The following is an 18,014-nucleotide window of genomic DNA, read 5'->3' as shown; positions in this document are numbered from 1 at the left end:
GTAGAAATATTGCTACCTAGCCAAGATAAAAAGAAAACTAGAGCATGATTTCAAACAACTTGAAAAAACAGAAGAAAAAAAATAATCCAACATCAGTTAATAGAAATCAGGAATAACTGGTTTTGGTTTTGATATATAATCAAATACTACTTGTAAAACTGTAAAAATTAGCTGCAAAACAATTTTCAGGATCTAATGTTAGGATGTCAGTGAAGATATTTCACTGGCTATTCACCATAGCTACTTTAAGAATTTCACAGAATCTCTAAAGAGTATGACTAGTGCTCTGTCTATTACTGTCACTTTTCTCTAGCTCATGCTTTAGAACATTGTTCTACAAATGTATTATCCCATTGAGAATACTTATGTGTACTAATTCATTAATCGGGTTAATATTGCTCTTTACATAGCCAACATAAAACCAGAATATTGATTACACAGTCTCAATCCTCAATCTCTTAAGGATTAATGAGCACCTTCAGTATCAAAAACTAATCAAAGTAAGTTATGGGTTATATGAAAAAGGCATCACCAAGATTATGATTATTTAAAAAAATCAGTAAAATTCATCTCAGCAGTAAAAAAATAGTACTTAGGAAACCAGAGGCAAACAAGAAAGTCAGTAGAAGCAATTTATTCTAGTTAAGTTTCAGTGTCTTTTTTCCTAAAAGCTTGTGATGGAGTTTGATGAGTCAGCAGCAGTTACTTCTTTACTGCACTGTACATTCAAGTCCCACTAGAAACAAATGGAACTGGCAAGAGAGTAAGAAAAATGAAAACCTGTTGCTGAGGAGTCTTTTTATATTTTTATATTATACACAGACATTTTTCTGAGTAGAACCATGCTCTAAAGTAAATGTTTATCTTCGTGGGACCACAAAGAAGCAGCTCTGTCAAAACCTCAAGTGGTTTTTGTGAGATAGTAAATTCAAAATGATATTGTCAAAACCATTAAAAGAATTTTGGTTTTATGATTTATGCTTCTCAGTTAAGACACACTTTTATCCAATAATGGCAGACAAGACTAAAATGTACATATATTAGCACACAAATATTCTTTTCAGGATGTCATTTACCTTGCATTCAATCTCTGCTTGTCTACGTTTTGCTTCATTCAACTGAGCCAGGAGTCCTTTGTTCTGTGCCGAAAGATACTGCACCTTCTCCTGTAGGTTGGTAACCTCCTGCTCTGCCCTTCGTAAGTGATTGCTATTGATCTGGTTCTGAAATATATGGCCAAAACAAGGAAACAAAATACATGTTAAGGAAAGGATATTAATCTAAATCCCTGAAGCCTGATAAAACAGACTTAGAGGTGATTTACCATAAAAAGCTTTTGATGAAAAAGCATTCAGTGTTTCCCAAGGGTAATCAGAAGAGATTGCACAATAATTTGCTTATCATCAGGATATTCAAATTGTTCTTGGACAGATGACTCATTGTAAGAACATTATTGCAAAGCTCCACCACACTCCAGTAGATCTCTTTTTCCCAATTTGTTGCCTAGGCAAGGCAGATTTTGTGAACTTGTATCCCAGCTACACTATGCATCCAGGAAAGATCAGGTATGTTAGAAATACTGACCTTGCACATTTCCCTGCCCAGTAAATTCCTGAAAGCAACACGGCACCTTAGTTGAGATCAGTGCACAAGTGCAAGTCAGAGCATTTGTACCTGAAGCTGTGCACACCATACCAGGAGAATGGCATTTTTCTCAGATGACAGCTGAACAGCCTAAGCACATACAAAGACTCCATGTGTAACACTGAAGTGAGAGGTACCTAAGTACATGCGAGCCAAACAGCAGGATCTCTCCGCCCCCTACTGACCAAAACAATATTGACACGTCAGTGAAAATTTTTAAAAATTTAAAAATTTTAAAAGTAAAGCAAGAGGAAACTCGTTCAGTTGGTATAGACAAAGCGGTGCCTCTGTCAGAAAGAAGCCTTCCTATGCCTTGCAGTTGCTTCATCTATCTTCAATAGCACATCCTTACATGCTCTCCTGGCTTCTGGAATTGCTGGACCTTTTCAAGTAAAGCTGTTGTTTGTTTAGTTTTGTGGATGCATAGGTCTCTTTCAAAAAGTAATATTTAGCAGGTATTTAATGGGAAGACTTCTTAGAAGCCTCATGCAAATCCTTCTCAATCATCAGCACATTGTGCTTATTAACTTGAGTGAAAGTTTATTAATACAATATGAACTCACCACTTTAGTGCATTTTCATTTCAGGTGCTTAGCAACTTATTCCCTACTTATACAAAAACAATCTCAGCATTCAAGGTATGAGTGTCTTTTCTGCACAAACCTCAGCAGCCATAACCCATGCTTTTCTATTCTCGCACATTAAAGGCAAACCTTTGCTAAATACCCCTGACCAATACACAGCTGCTTTGCTGAATCTCCAGCTTAGTAACCAGATTCAGGACCTCAGCAGAAAATCAATCACCAATGACATCAAAAAAAAGCACACACTGCCAGGTAAACATTACTATTATCAGAACTGCCAGTAAGATTTGTGAAATTTAAAACACCTTAAACATACTTTTGTTGTTATTACACCTGTTAAGATTTAATGACTTAAGATGCACACATTCAGTGTCTAACAACTAATCCAAATTAGAAATTCAAGAAGCATAATCCCAAAAAAGATTGAAGAAGAGACATTCAAGTTGGACTGTAAGCACTAGATTCTCCCATCCCCATCTAACAGAAGTAAAAACATCCCACATTTTGGAACTGAGGTCCTGCCTGTAGATAGTGAAGATCATCAGCAGGTATCTACTATGTAACAGCAAACTGCCAGCATCCAGCTCAATTCCCACATCCCAGTGTTCAATAACATACCTGTGTCTCCACCTCCATCATTCTTTGCTTGGTCTCTTTCAGCTCAGCCTGGGTTTCTGCTTCTCTCAAGCGCACTGTCATCAGCTCATCCTGGAGCTCATTCACTGCATTTTTTTTGGGAGGATCTTTCCATCTTCCAGTGGTACGAGCTAGGTGACGCTAGAAAAACAGCATGGTTTTGCTGGCAGTGCCTGATCATTCCTGGTGTTTCCTTACTTCATCTAAGCTCTCAGTTATATGAGGACAAATAGCTAGAGTTCTCCTGTTGATCCCATGGAAACATACTGGTTTTAAGAACAATTAAAAAATTGAACACGTTCATTCCCAACTACATTAAGTCAGTGAACAAGTATATCCTGAGACTTTTGTCTATTTCTAGCCCTTTTTAACATGCAGCAAAGTAGGAGTACTGATCAGGTATTTCCCTCCTACCATTACAGTTAGCTGGTAGCATAGGCCCTCTGCCATCAAAAAATGTTAGAATTTGGTGCCTAGTTGTTATAGAAGTTAAGTTTCTTCTGACAGCCAAATTTAAGGATTTTCTCACCTCAGCAGTTTGATCCATAATCATTAGTTTCTACTTGATCTCAGTATCTCAACATTTTATAGTCTTATGCTTTATCATTGAAAACAAAAATCCATAAAATTGTAGCGCAGCCCATACCTGCCAGTGTTCCTCCAAATCTTTGACTTGCTGTCTTAGTTCTTTGAGACCCATCAAAGATTCTGCTTCTCTTAATTTTACTGCAATCAGTTCTTCTTGTAGTCTGGCAACATTTTCCTCATCAGGAAGGGAACTGTTCCTCTGCAACAAGGACCATCCTCTTAAATATGTATTTGAATAAAATTGCGCTTAGTGAAACCCAGTCCAAGAACATAGACTTGCAAAAATAACTATGAGAACTTTAAGTAAACATCCTCTGTAAAATAAAAACCATCAAACAATCTAAGCTTCTGGATATTGTGTGTATAAATAACTTCCAACTGCCGACTACAAAAAAAAAATATAAGATAGTAGTTCTAGGTATTCTTACCTCAAGATTTCCCCGAATGGTATCCCTAACAAAGTGTTACATTTACAATATTTGAACACACTATCAGCATATGGAGAGTAATCTGGAAGGTTTTGATCTAGTTGATAAAAAGTAAAGCAACAGTGAACAGAAATTACACCTTAAAGCTAAAACTTTTATTTAGGTTTACAGGAAAAATAATGAATGGAAATTCATTTTTTAGAAAGTAGGTCATCCGCCTTTGAAAAGGAGAACAGATATGCTGACAAAGGAACCATCTGTTAATATTTATAAACAACAACCAGTCAAGAGGTCTTAGAGATGAACAGTGCAAGACACATGAGGAAAAAGCAGAAAGGTGAGAGAAGGCTGAACAGAAAACATGAAAACACCAGGAAAAGCATAACAAAGACAAAATCCTAATGATGGAAATGTGGGAGAAAAACAAGAGGGGAAGAAAATGGACAGGTTGTCTACAATCTCCCTACAACAAATCACTGGTCACCAAATATTCAAAGCTGAACTGTTCTTCATCACTTTATTTCCCTGTAGTTGTTTTCAGCAAAATTGAGTGATTTTGCAGATGTATAATACTGTGACAGTTGTCAGGTTTTCTTGAGAGTTGAGTAAAGCACCTGATTAACATTAACAGAACACAGCACAGCAGCCATTGGTTAGCATTCCATGGGAATTTTGGGAACTGAGTATTGGCAAATACAGGAAATGAGAGGGTTTGTTTCTGAATGCTTGTGGCACTGTCATTGTGGCCATGCAAGTCTCAGGTTATTCAGCAGAAGCTCCCCAGATTACCTGACTCATCACCACCAGCAGTAAAGAGCTCTATTGGAGGAATCTGAGGGACTTCAGCCACCTTGTCATGTGCATAAGTTCATTATGACACACTGAAATATTACTGTATGTCTGAGTTTGTCTGGTGCACTGGAACTAATCCCACTATTCCAGTTTTTCTTCACAGGTAAGTTTGCACTGTATGCTGTCTCTATACTGATGAAGATTAAACAGTCTCCTGAATTTTGAAAAATACTTTATATCCTGAATTCTTACCAATGGTCAATACAGTAAAAACTACCACCCTACTAATACTAAGCCCATCAGATAACTGAAAAATAAATCTTGACTCCAGGGGGTCAATCTAATTAGCTACAAAGCCTGGGTACATAGCTCATTAAAATTTCCTAAAGAAACTAATTTCAAAACCAGTACAACAGGATCTGAAAAGCATGCTTTATACCAGGTCAGTTATTGGTTTTTTTTGGTTTATCTTGCAGTTAAACTTTGCTTCAAAAAAGGTAAATGTTTGACAGTAGGTTTGAGTACAGCTGGAACTCTGGCATCAATAAGTCACAAGCTAGCATGGCACCCAAAAAGCAGTAGAGATTCTGATACTGAGCAGTGAAGGGATAAGGGATTCTTTCCCTGCCCACAATGGGAATGGTAATATTGAACCCATTCTTTATCCCCTTCCAAAATATTCAGTTTCACATCATCTCAATGCTCACTCTAAGCCCACTGCTCTTGTTGCAGGATATAATTTTGAAACAACTGATGTTTCCTCTCAGGACTTCACCAGAATCCAAGTTTTCCACTACAGCAGGCTTCAGGAATAGAAGAAAAGTGATCAGTTATTCACAAACCTTTCCCTGCACAAACAGACCTTAGTTTTATTGTTGTACTTTCAGGTTTGAAAAGCATCTCACAGTCACAGAAGCATAGAAGAGAAGGTTCTAGAGCACAGTTCTACTTGTTAGGAAGGACAGGGACCTGTAGTTTGTTTCTAGTGCTGTTCTGTACAGAGGTCCTGGTTTGATTTACCTTTTCCATCTCTAGAACTTTATCTTGCATCTCCTTCAGGGCACAATGGGATTCTGCTTCACTCAGCCTGGCTTGGACCAGCTCTTTTTCCAGCTGTAGCACAAAGTCTTCACTGTATCGTGAACTGCATTTATGCTACAAAGTTTGCAGAAATATATTTAGTATGAAGTACAGATTGTTTGAAAGGGGTTTTATATACCAGATTTGGTGGGACAAGTACATTCAAATGTTTAATATCAGGAGTACCAGCATAAGTGCTTACCATATACAAGTCTATTAATGTCAGTCCAGACTGCTAACAAACATATCCCTACTGCCCTGTGTCTCAAACAACTGCACCTCCACACAACCAAATGTATCTGACAAAAATGAGACCCCTACCACTACTGACAAGCAGCAACTCACACTTTTCTCTCCTTGTCAACCCAACTGAAAGATTCTCAAACGATTTGTGATTATTTTGTGATCTGCAGAAGAAGATGTTTGGGAAACACTAACTAATTACAAGGTTAGTACAAGTATCACTCAATCCTTTTTCACGTGAACTCCAATTCAACAGAATCCTTCCATAATCTTGGTTTTAAATAAACTACACACGCTTCAAAGCGCAATGACTTTGGTTTGCCCTTTTCTTCAGCTCTTGGGTCTCGTTTGCTCACACACTATATATTCCTTCTGAGATTCAGATACATCCAACTGAAGCACTTCTATTTAAAAGACTCTCTTAACTTTTCCCCCCAATCAATACTTAAAAAATACATTTTATTTCTTTCCTTGTTCACTTTAAAATGACCTGTCAGTTTGACAGATGTCAAACTTGCTTGATAGGCAACACCAACCTAAATCAGCCTTTAAATTTCTGATTGAAGAAAAAAGTGGGAGTTGGAATCCTCAAAGTGTAGTTGTTTAGTTACTGTGTTTACTGTGTTTCAGCTACTCTGAAAATTACATTTAGAGGAAAATCATATATTTTTAGTGTCATTAACTATATTGTGAAATATAAGTACTATGCTTGGATTCATAGATTCAGTTTTAATTTACAATTCAACTTTTAAAAGATTATTCATTATACTACAGATACAGCTGTGTCTTACATTATGTTTGCATCAAACAATTTCATCTAAAGTTTCATCATAGTTTGCATCTAAAAAACAGTTAAAAAATGAACAGAAGTCTTCAGTTCCACATGCTTCTGTTAGGGTGTGACACTGACTTTTTATGTATAAATAAAAGGCAAACAGGAGAGAACAAGAATTTAAATGTAACTATACAGTCAAGGAATTTTTTTTGCTTTTATACTTCTGCATGTCAATTAAACCTTTTGTTGAGACTTACAGTACAATCCAAATTCAAAATGTACACTCTACTCTTAGTGTTACTATATTTCTTGTATATATGTGCCTACAGGAAGCTGCAATGAAGAGGATATGCACAAAGCATTAAAAGGCAAAGGCAGCTCAGGCAGGCAGTTTTTAGTGTCATTAACACTGTCCACTTAAGCACTCAGCATACTGTGTGCACGCGAACACACATGGAACACAGACACACTATGAGCCTTGTACATTAATACTCATTTTCCCTTATACAATACTACTTGAATTCATAGCATTATCAACCCACACAGCATTCTTGCCTCAGCAAGCAGTGGAGGCAGACCTGATTTGAGTGTAAGGAGGAGGATGGTGGACAATGCTGATTCATTTCTACAGGTGCTTCACATCATGTAGCAACACAAGTACCACATGTAACACCATGCAGAGGCAGAGAAAAAGCAACCACTCTTTTTTATTCCCTGGCTCTTTGTACAGGTTCATCCCACAATACACACAGCAACTTACATGGACCTTACATTTTATGTTCCAGGTTTCTGTCTGCGATACACATGGAATGAGAGCAAATGCAGTGTTCTCCGGAACATTGAGAGAACACAGCAGATTTGAAGAACTGAATACGTGCTGATTTTGCAATAACGTAAGCGTATTCTATAAAAATCTAATTGATGTTTATCAAATAATTAGTAATGGAGAATGTAAGAAACATTATTAATCCAGTTGCAAGCACGAGCCATGACTTCTTTAAATCTGTCTTAAGATTTTGCCTGCCTAAAGAACACATTAAGAGTACTTATTTACTTAGCCACAACAAACTCTGAGTCAAGTCTTGATATACAAAAACCCCAGCCAAGATCAAAACAGACTGAAGAAATCAAGATTCACAAATCAGAAGTTGTGCATTTTGTTACTTAGTAAAACAAAGCACATTTTCAATAATTTAGTATATAAAAGTAACACAAGTTTATATTTAAAACAACATTTGAAAACTACTTTTAAATTGACTGCAGGAAAAAGATCTGCTTTTATATATTTGCCTTAAGCCCTAGAATTTCTGACAAAAGCCAAAATGCAAATACAGACTTTCAGGCACCAAACATTTTAACCACAATAAGACTTTCTTGCCTATGTTAAAGAGACACAAGTAACATAAAGGACTAAAACTGTAGTTCCACAGCCATTTAATTCTAAAAGAAACAAGTCCTTGCTGGGCTTCATACAACTAGACTGATTTCCACCCAACTTTTCTTAAACATAACCATACCAAATACTATTTTGGCTGATGACAGATGTAATTACACAATGTTTCTCCAGTACACTATACTGAAGAGCACTTAACAGATGACTCAGCAGCTCCCAGCTAACTTTGTTTATACATTTGAGCACTAACTGTAGTACTTCCCTAAATACAGTATTCTTATTTTCTGCCTTTTTGTTGCAAATCAGAACACAGTATTAGGAAAGTATACTGTAAAATAAAGTCAAGCCTTTCATAAAGTTGCAACACTCATTTACAAGCACATATTCCCAAGGTCACTTACTATGTTCTTAATTATTATCAGTCATTTTAGCATGAGTTCCTGAAAAGAAACTATGCATTATGAAGTTGCTGTAACAATAACCAAATACATCACTATAAATTACCTTGCAAAATGCATATGCTTCCATCTGAATGCTTAGTCAATTAAAATTCTATCTTCACATAATACAGCTGAAGAGCCTATTTAAAAATAAGATGCGAACTAATTTTAGCTTGATTAGCCTCCAGTTTATCAGATTCAATTTTAAAGCATTCAGACTGATGAACTGGGCAATCATAGACAATTACAGTGTCACAAGGAAAGACAAGATTTGCATTCTGGAGGTGTTTACATCCAGCAAGAAGCTACCCCTTTCATTTAGAAACACAAGAGGGAAAAGAACAGAGAATAAAACCTTCAGAACATCATTATCAGGAGTAAGTTACAACAGGCTAACTAACTAACTCCTCAAACACCATTGCTCTTAGCATGCCTCAAAAGAAAACTGTATTTTGTTCAAGTCAGGCAAAACTTCCTCTATGCAGTTCTCGATTTACCAGCAGTATAAGGAAGAAGCCACCTCCCTCTTAATCACTTGGTAACACACCATGACTTTGGCAAGCTCCCACATTTAAAGACCAGACAAGCCAAAGAGAGGTTCAGTATAATTCGTTAGTATAATTATTACTTCGTTAAGCAGAGTCCATAATGAAGTCTTTCTGGTTCAACTAAAAACTCACTATAAATAGTTGAGCACAGGAAAAAAATGAACTTGTATGTAATCTGGGCTTCTGGTGTTGGGCTTCAGTCAAAAGAATACTCCTCTACCCACCTCTGGATTCAGAAGTGCTGCAGGGGAGAATTTCTTCAGACACAAATCCAGTAAGTATTTTCAACACTTATCCTTAAGCCATCCAACCTATGCTATCCAGTCTCACAGAACAGAGGGCATAAACCCCTGACAATACTCAAAGACAAATTAATAACCTTTTTACAAAGGCTATGTTAACCTTCCTAGAAATACCATTGTTTTGATAATTTTTTGCCACCTACAAAACAGTGGGTTTTTTTAATCCCACAGTGCTGTTCAGAAGAGGCTGTTGCAAGTACCTTTAGGCAGTTCTTTCCTTACATTTCTATTCAGAGATTCATATCCAAACATTATAGCTTTTTATCATGCTGAAACAGACAATTCAAGACTGAAAAAGATGTAGATGATAAAATATATACAATAGATGCTGTATCTTTAAACAAGCATAGAAACTATGCAGTGATTTACAGCTTTACAGTGCAATCATTTTTGCTACCAATAAACAAAGCTGAAATAATTAGAGAAGAAAACATTAAAGCAGATACTCACAAGACAATACTGAAAAGGAGTATTGCCAAGAACAAAGTTACTGGCACTAGCAAGTGGCAAAAAAATTAACCAGCGTATACAGTAAAATGCCAAAATCCCAAATAAATCCACGCATTCCCACCAGGTGGCGCCCGAAACGCACACAGCCGCTTACATTTGCTGCTCCCACTCCCATGCTTGGAAACAGTTAAAATCCTGTTTCATTACGCGTCCTACTGACGCAGCAGGAGCTCGCAAACGCTCCTCACTTAAACCGTTTTAACTCTTTCACCACATTGTCTAATTCTGATGGGTCTCAAAGCCACAGTGCTATTCCTTGCACTTCAAAATAAGCCAGCACAATTATTATTATTGTTATTATTAGGCACAAATCTGTCTATAACAACATGGATTTATAGTCTCAGTTCCACACACACAGACAATTTCCTACAACCATGTTCACGTTTAAGTGGAGGAAAACATGCTGCAAGCACGGAAAGAAGGAAGTGTGCTCATAATTTCATTTACTCTCCACTCCTGCAGTACTTATCCAGCTGTCTGCACCCACAGTTCCAACCAAGCCAAATTTGCAATCCACAGTTATCCAAGGTTTGCTCAGGATCAGTTCCCATACCCAGGCAACCTGTCAGGCCACCCCATCATTGGTACTCAGTAAGGTCCTCAGCATAAAGGCAGTAGCTTTAAAAGTCATATTCCCAACAATTAACAAATAAATAAATACAGTATCTTAGTCTTCTTCTAATAACTTTTCATTGCATGCATGTCATTAACATGCATTTTCATTGCATGCATGTATGCCTCTAAAAAATACATTCCAAAGGCACGTGTACTATTGTAATCAGATAATACAGCTGCATAAAACAGCTGGATATGCAAAAGTCTATAAACACCTCTCATTGTATTTCACTTGAAAGATTACAAGAAACCTGGTAAGGAGCTGCAATATACTTAGTTCTAGTTAGTCGTATTCCATACACCTGAAATTCCCAAGACTCCAGACAAGTACTTGGATGCCACTTACTTAAAACAATATGAAGACATTCACATCAACACTAGTAGTGCACAGTTTATTCAGCAAGTGAAGATGTTAAATGCTTCCCCCTGTCCCACCAAAGAGAAGATACTGAGCATTTTAAGTGTCTTAGGGAAAGTAACTTCAGTGTTACAGCAACAGTCAGAAGTCTTGAACATTTTACTACCTAGAACACAGAGTGCACACAAATACAGCACTACAAAAGGTTACTAAAATTTATTTTCCGGCTCCATATGCCCATAAACCCACACTTTTTAATCAAGTTTTGTAGTGGCAAAATCAGGGATAATACTCTTCTACCTCAGCAAGCAGTAAATTTTAGCATACTCAGAAGAAAAACAAATATGAGTACACAGAAGAAACATTAACATGAAAGAAACTGACTTAAATTATACACTAGGTAAGGGCACTGTGAATCAATCCTCAAATCTGAGTACTCAGTGACACAACTTGCAATGACTAGATTCTCAGCATTTAAGAGCTATCAGAGGTTGTATGTGTGGTTTTTGTTAGTATTTCTTTTGTGGTGGAAGGGTTTGGAGTTGGTTTGTAGGGTTTTTTGCTTGGTGTGTTTCATTGTGGGTATGTGTTTAGTTTTTTTAACTAACTCAACTTACACCTATCCAGGGTTATGACTCTCATCTATCAGTAGAACAGAGCAAAATTTCATTTAATCCAATTTGTGTCCTTTTAAGAATGCAAATCACAGTGAACAGGGGTTTACAAAGACAGCACAGAGACCATGTCATATAATGATGAGGAAAAATAAACACATGTGAGGGGAAAAAATGAGATGATGTGCTGCCAGGCTCCTTACCCATTGCTGCTGTTGCTGGAGCTCCCTGATGGTATTCTCAGCTTGCTCCAGTTTAGTATTGGCCTCATCACTCTGCTGTTTGATGGTGGCCAGCTCCCGTTTTATGAGGTAGTTTTCCTCAGCCTCCTGGGCCCTTGTCACTTGTCCCTTAGGACATAATTTATTTTTTTTAAGCACTTGATGACAAATCCAAGGAAAACTGCCTTGTGATGCTTAGCTGCTTATTTCATCAGATTGGTTTTGCAAACAGCACAGAGTACAATTGGTACAAATTTTAGGACAAGTAGTACTAAACAGCTGCTTTAGTACTTTATTACAAAGTTCAGCATCCATTTAGCAAGCACAGTTTTGTACTTGCATTCAATAAAATTCCTTTCATGCATTATTACTCAGATGTACATGCACAGATTTAGGCTCACAATATTCAATTTCATGGTTAATACAGTGTCATAGAATCCATTTGCCACAGGAATTTGTACAAAAAATTACAATAGGTTAGGAAAATTATTATAACGTGCAGGTATTTGGTTTATATATTTTTAGTAAACAAAATTAAACAAGTTTCTAGCAAGATGTATTAGCTCTGTATTTATTCCAAATCAGCAAAGCAGGGATAGAATACAGCATGCAAACATGCATGCATTAAAGCAGTTGGGTTTTTTTATGAGTAGGAAGAGAGTCATACAGTAAAAGACTAAAAGACTATACCTGTATCAATCTATCTGCCAAGGAAGCACTTTCCTACAAAGGAAAAATTCAGACAGGAATGAGGAAAAGGGAAACCAAACCACAAGGGGCTGATAATAGTGTCAAAAAAGACCAAGAGTTGATAGAAAGAAAATGCCCAAATTCTACCCATTTTGTGCAAACTCTTATTGCAAAATTAACAACTGTTCATATAAATGAAGGCAACTCAGTCCAAAGATCTCAGGAAGCAGCCTTTTCTGCAACAGATTTAACACAGTCCATGTATGATACAAAAAGGTTTCAAAGCCAGATTTCTGTAACACTTAAAATTCACCTACAGGAGACTGGTTGTTTTTATTTGAGTGGCCTGCTCCTGAATTAATGAAAGTTACAAAAGCATTATCTGATAGATCGAACAGATAGATGCAGGACACCACCTACAGTCCCCCCACAACATGAAACAAAGGCATCATTTGAGCACAGAGGGAACTCCACTAAGCACCAAGGCACTCATGCAGAACTACAGTTTCCACTAAGATGAAGCAGGACAGTTAAACGGTGCAAACTGACAGACAAGTAGGAAATGTCAACTGACAGCTAATGTTCTGTTTTACTGAACTCTTGCACTGACTCATTCTGCATGATTCTCAGATTCATGCAGTTCATAGATTCTCTTTTCTTGCCAAACTTTGGCAAAAAAAATACTAATTTTTGCACACTGACAAGCCCTACTGCCCTGCAGTTACATTTATTTCTACTTTATCATCCCTGAAACCAATCGATTTTTTTGAACATTCTACAACAGAGAAATACATCTATTCACAGACCTTCTTTGTCTTTGAAGCTTTTATTAAAATTGAAGTTCAAACTAGTAGATAAGAGCTATTTCTTAGAAGTTAAGGTACACTAAGGAAATCACAACTAAATCAGATGGGTTTGAATAAAGGAAAAATATTTTAAAAGTGAGTTTCCAACAGAAGAATTTAATGTATTTTTCACACTTTATGATGTTTTTCAAATGCTGCGATGATAACGATCTTCAGGAATTCTCGTTAATAAATAGTATTTTCCAGTTCTGAATTGTTTTGATTCCAATCAGATTGGAATAATCTGAAGGTGAATTCTGAAATTCTAAGCACAGAATTTGCAAAAGCACTACTGTGCAGCAGTTCATCCTGGAGTTTAAAATTAAAAAAAGAAAATATTTCAAACCTCTACAAATTAAGTATAAAACAAGGGTATTAACTATTACATATTTACCAAGGTCATTGAAATGATTCACTACAGCTTCAAGCTTCTTAAAGAGAGCCTACTCTTTTCCATCCATTTCATAAATCTCCAATGCTAGAAACAAAAATGTTCATCAAATTTATTGCTGGTCACAACTTTCACAATGTGCCATCATTATGCATCTTTTCCAAACTAAATTCTGAAAACAGTCAATTAGAATTTGACATAGACCAACTTCTTTTCCAGAAATTGCATTGGGGTATAACATCCTTAGTGTGACATCTTTCAATTATGTCACTCTCAATAGAAACATGACCATTTTCTCCCCTGTGAAACATGAACAACTGTTTGCAACTCATAAGAGCATTCAATCCCATTTGTTCAAAGATGGTCCCTGTTGGCTTAAGAAGGGCAGGAATGCTCTCATTCCTGAGCAGAGCAGCTCAGATGCAATCTGCCACACAAGTGTGATACCAGGGTACAGCAGAGGCCACTGGAGAACAGTGGACACATATCCATAGCACTCCTCATGCCTACTTTTGAAGTTTCAGTCAGTTACAAAAAAACCTAACAAAACTCTACTCCAGACTAAATATAAGAGAAATAAGTCTTTGGATATTTCCCCATCAGGTACCCAGACCTGCCACAAAACCTCAAAACCACAAAGAAGGAATGAATGGCAGTGTTCCTGGTCTCAGTATGAGTGCTGCAACATCCCTCTGGTCATTGGTAGGTCTGTCGTTTTGCTCCTACATAAAAACACCAAGCAACTTCAGATTTTCAAAACTGAGGACTCTCTCACAATGACCTTTTTCCAAACAACCAGTCCACTATTTCATGGAGTCTTCTGGACTTTGAACATATGCTTCTAATTCAGAAAGAAAACAGTACAACACAAGCTGAGTATGTCAAAATGTTTGATTTTATAATCACTAAGAAGCAGACACAGCCTTACATATTTAAAGCACTGACCTTAATTGCTCAGTGATAACCATGTTATTTGGCTAAGCACTGCTAGTAAACACCAGAGATTATCAAGAAAACAGTAAACTATAATTCTGAGATTCCCATTTCATATAATGAAGTTGCCATCAATAAAGTGTAAATTAACAGAGATTAAATCTAATCCCCAGCATACTTACTTTTTCTAGGGTTTCAATGCGCTGTTTCAGGAGTCTGTTTTCAGTTCGTAACCTCTGGAAGGTAAACAGTTCACAAATCCATTTCTCAAGTTATGAATTGAAAGTCAAAGAGCAAAGCAAACTACCAATATTTTTATCTCATCACATCCATGAAAATCAGTATAATTGCAAAAATAATTTCTGACCTTCTTAACATCCTTTCATGTTATGCACTAGCTCAAAATATGAGTTTAAACAGCTTGGTAGAGCAACAACAAGAACACATCTCATGTTATGTGAAAGCTTTTATGTTGCATTTGCTGAAAGCTGTATGTCTGCAGGGGAACCATGGGGTTTAACCCACATCAGACTGGACAGCCTCCCCTTCATAAACAGGATCAAAGTCTTCATGGTTAAGGGACATGACAGTGCACTCCCTGCAGCAGGACAGCCTAATGAGGCAGCTACAAGGTTTCCTTCATAAGAATTTATATTAATCTATAAATCTATAGTATGGCTATACTGAGAATTACCTCAAACATCCCAGAAGTCAGCAAGAATTGTACTAAACCCTATATTTTACAAGTGCACTTCCTTTAATTTTGGCAGTAAAATTTTAGCAGTCAGCATTCAGACACAAAAGATCCATACCCCTCAGAAGAAGGGATTAGATATCAGTTCAGCATATGCTTTACTCTGCCAGGCTAAAAGGCAAACTCAAAATACAGTTCTATCTCCCCTAAAATAGTCTCTTCTGCTAAATCAGAAATTATTTATCTATGTCCCAAAGTAGGGCCTAGAAACAGGTAGCTCTGCATTGTTTGGTTGGGGGTTTTTGCACAAATTTTTGGTTGCTTTTTCTTGGGGTGGGCTTCATGTTTTTTGTTTTGGGAAGGGTTTTTGCTTTCTCCTTTTTTTGGGGGGGGGGAATGGTGGCAAGAAGCAAGAAAGGATTTGAGAAGAGTTAATATACTAGAATCTAAAGTTACAGTTGTCTTTCACATGGTTTTACTCTGTTCTGCAGAGAGCTGTCATTTGAGCCCTGCAAATCTGATTTCAGCTGCTGTTACAGCAGGTATTGCTGCTGCTAACTGCCTCACTGCCTGGTGCAATAACAAACTGCCTGAAAAGGCTCCTAATACCTTTGGGCTCCCAGGTGCATCTCACAGTCATTTTTCTGAAGAACTGATGCCTCAAAAACTGACATTGAAAGGCAAAATGACAAGCAGTGGACAGGAAGAAGGAAGGCTGTACCTAACTCCCTCACCAAACTTGTATATAATACACTTGCACAGCATTTCTCCCACTGTCTTTTCTCACAGAACTGGCTAAAACCACAAGGAAGAAAATCCAGATCAAACAACATGCTGTGAAAAAAAAAATGAAATAGGAATAAAAGGCATCAAAAGCCTATTTATGTCACAAAAGCAAAAAGATGCAGTGATTAGGTACATACAGGAAGTAGGTCAGTTAGTAAAAAGGGAAAAAAAAACTCCACTGGCAGCTTGGCTTTTTCCCCCCAGTTTGTATTAACTGCAAAAGCTCCAAAAGAAAAAGTGACTGCAGAGAGAAGATGCCACAATTTGGGTCCAATGCATAAGAAAAATCAAGATCTTAAAATCAAAGACAAACCAGTCAAGTGGACTCCATGAAGTCTGTCTTAACATGTGTCATACAAACCTCCTGTGTGCAGCACCTACATCTAAACCAGCATATCTGGAACCTCTGACAAATGAGGGCATCTATTATTAAGCTTCTGTGAGCAGGAAATACTAAAAAAATAAGTACAGAAAGTCCCCATAGATTTTTTTTAATGTCCACCAGAAGTCTCAATAATTTCACTGTAAGTGTCCTTTATGAACAGACATCCCAAATATAAATGCTGAAAGAATTTGGGGATCTTGATTATGTCCTGCTACATGCAGAGATCAAACATGCAATCCCCCCATCTAGGAATTAAACTTATTCATAAATAGATTTGTTGAGGGCTCCTTACTTTAATTTCAACTTGTTCTTCCATTTCTTTTGTCTTTATTGTAGTGTACTCTTTTTCTAGCCTAAAAATTAGAAATAGTAAATTATGATCAGAAACATTGTACATAATTGACTTGTTGGTGTAATACCTAACAAATAACAGCAGAACAGAGATACAGATTATTGATATTTCCTCTCAAATGCACTCCTGTAAATGCTTAGACTGGACCTTAAATTTAACACAGTAGATATGATTTCAGTAGATATGAACACACTGAACCAGCATTCTGAAGTGCAGGAGCTTGCCTGGATACATTACAGTGGCAGCAATTTGGAGCTACTCTGCAATAACCCCTTTATGCAATACAGTCATCAATTCAACAGATTCAGCCAAAAGAAATCAGAGCTTGGAAAGCCTGAAAGACAAAGATGTAAAGAAATCTGAGAAAAATACCTTAAAGATAAACCAATTTTAGCCTTTCCCCAGCAAATCAAATGAAAAAGGCAGCAAGAAAAACCCACAAGCTGAGATAACAATGCCTCTACAGAAAGCAGATCAGGAAGTTCAGACTTGGAATGGTGGATTTTCAACTGCATATACATGGACTGGTTTGCAAAGAAAATATTTTTCCTGAAAGCTTTGTTGTTACTCCTTTTTTAGAGAAGACTGCTCATCCTACTGATCATAGGCTGCTGACAGAAAAATAAAAGAAAAAGATTGACAAATTCAGTTTGGAAGACCCTGGACACAGCCAGCAGTGCAACAATGAACACAGGATACTTTACAACCAATGAGTGACCCAACAAACTCAACCCTGGCAAGCTACACTATCTGCAGCTTGCTAATCAAAACAGAATTTACCAAAGGCAGAAGAGACATGCAAATAGCCTTAATAACAACAACAACAACAAGGAGTGGTATTCTCAAGACTTCAAACCCCACATCAAAGTTGTTTTACTGTTAATGTTACTACAAAGTTTTCTCAATTTATATTTTCAACAGCACTAATTGAATATAAATGCACTCTTTAGTATCATGATTATTCTTCCAGTTTCTGAGAACTAAAATCTTCAGAATTTAGTCCAGATCACAAAAGTTTCACCTCCTTTACCCTAAACAAAACAAAAACAATCTCCCCTCCCACCAGAGGAGAAAACCATCCCCTACCCAACCTTCCTATTCAGTTCCTTTTTACAGAAGGGCTGTAATTCCCCATAACTCACAGTTTTCTTCAAATGCTTTTTTAGT

The 18,014-nt window shown here is 37.0% G+C and overlaps 1 protein-coding gene across 6 annotated transcripts in view; it reads right to left on the bottom strand.

Annotated features, from left to right (window-relative positions):
* The window catches only part of EVI5 (ecotropic viral integration site 5), a 72,015-nt gene that overhangs the window by 30,176 nt on the left and 23,825 nt on the right, over nt 1-18,014 (bottom strand). For 4 of the 6 annotated variants that reach the window (XM_058808687.1, XM_058808690.1, XM_058808688.1 and 1 more), the window contains 8 exons: nt 16,788-16,848; nt 14,813-14,866; nt 12,462-12,494; nt 11,754-11,900; nt 5,693-5,827; nt 3,511-3,651; nt 2,847-3,005; nt 1,077-1,223 (listed from right to left, as the gene is read on the bottom strand). In XM_058808687.1, the coding sequence (XP_058664670.1) occupies nt 1,077-1,223; nt 2,847-3,005; nt 3,511-3,651; nt 5,693-5,827; nt 11,754-11,900; nt 12,462-12,494; nt 14,813-14,866; nt 16,788-16,848 (877 nt within the window). The remainder of the gene's footprint in view (nt 1-1,076; nt 1,224-2,846; nt 3,006-3,510; nt 3,652-5,692; nt 5,828-11,753; nt 11,901-12,461; nt 12,495-14,812; nt 14,867-16,787; nt 16,849-18,014) is intronic. The other 2 variants (XM_058808691.1, XM_058808692.1) reach the window with 2 other exon arrangements.

This window comes from Ammospiza caudacuta, chromosome 7, assembly GCF_027887145.1.
Source record: "Ammospiza caudacuta isolate bAmmCau1 chromosome 7, bAmmCau1.pri, whole genome shotgun sequence".
NCBI lineage: Eukaryota > Metazoa > Chordata > Aves > Passeriformes > Passerellidae > Ammospiza > Ammospiza caudacuta.
The sequence above is the reverse complement of the archived record's forward strand: the minus strand, read 5'-3'. Positions and strand labels throughout refer to the sequence as shown.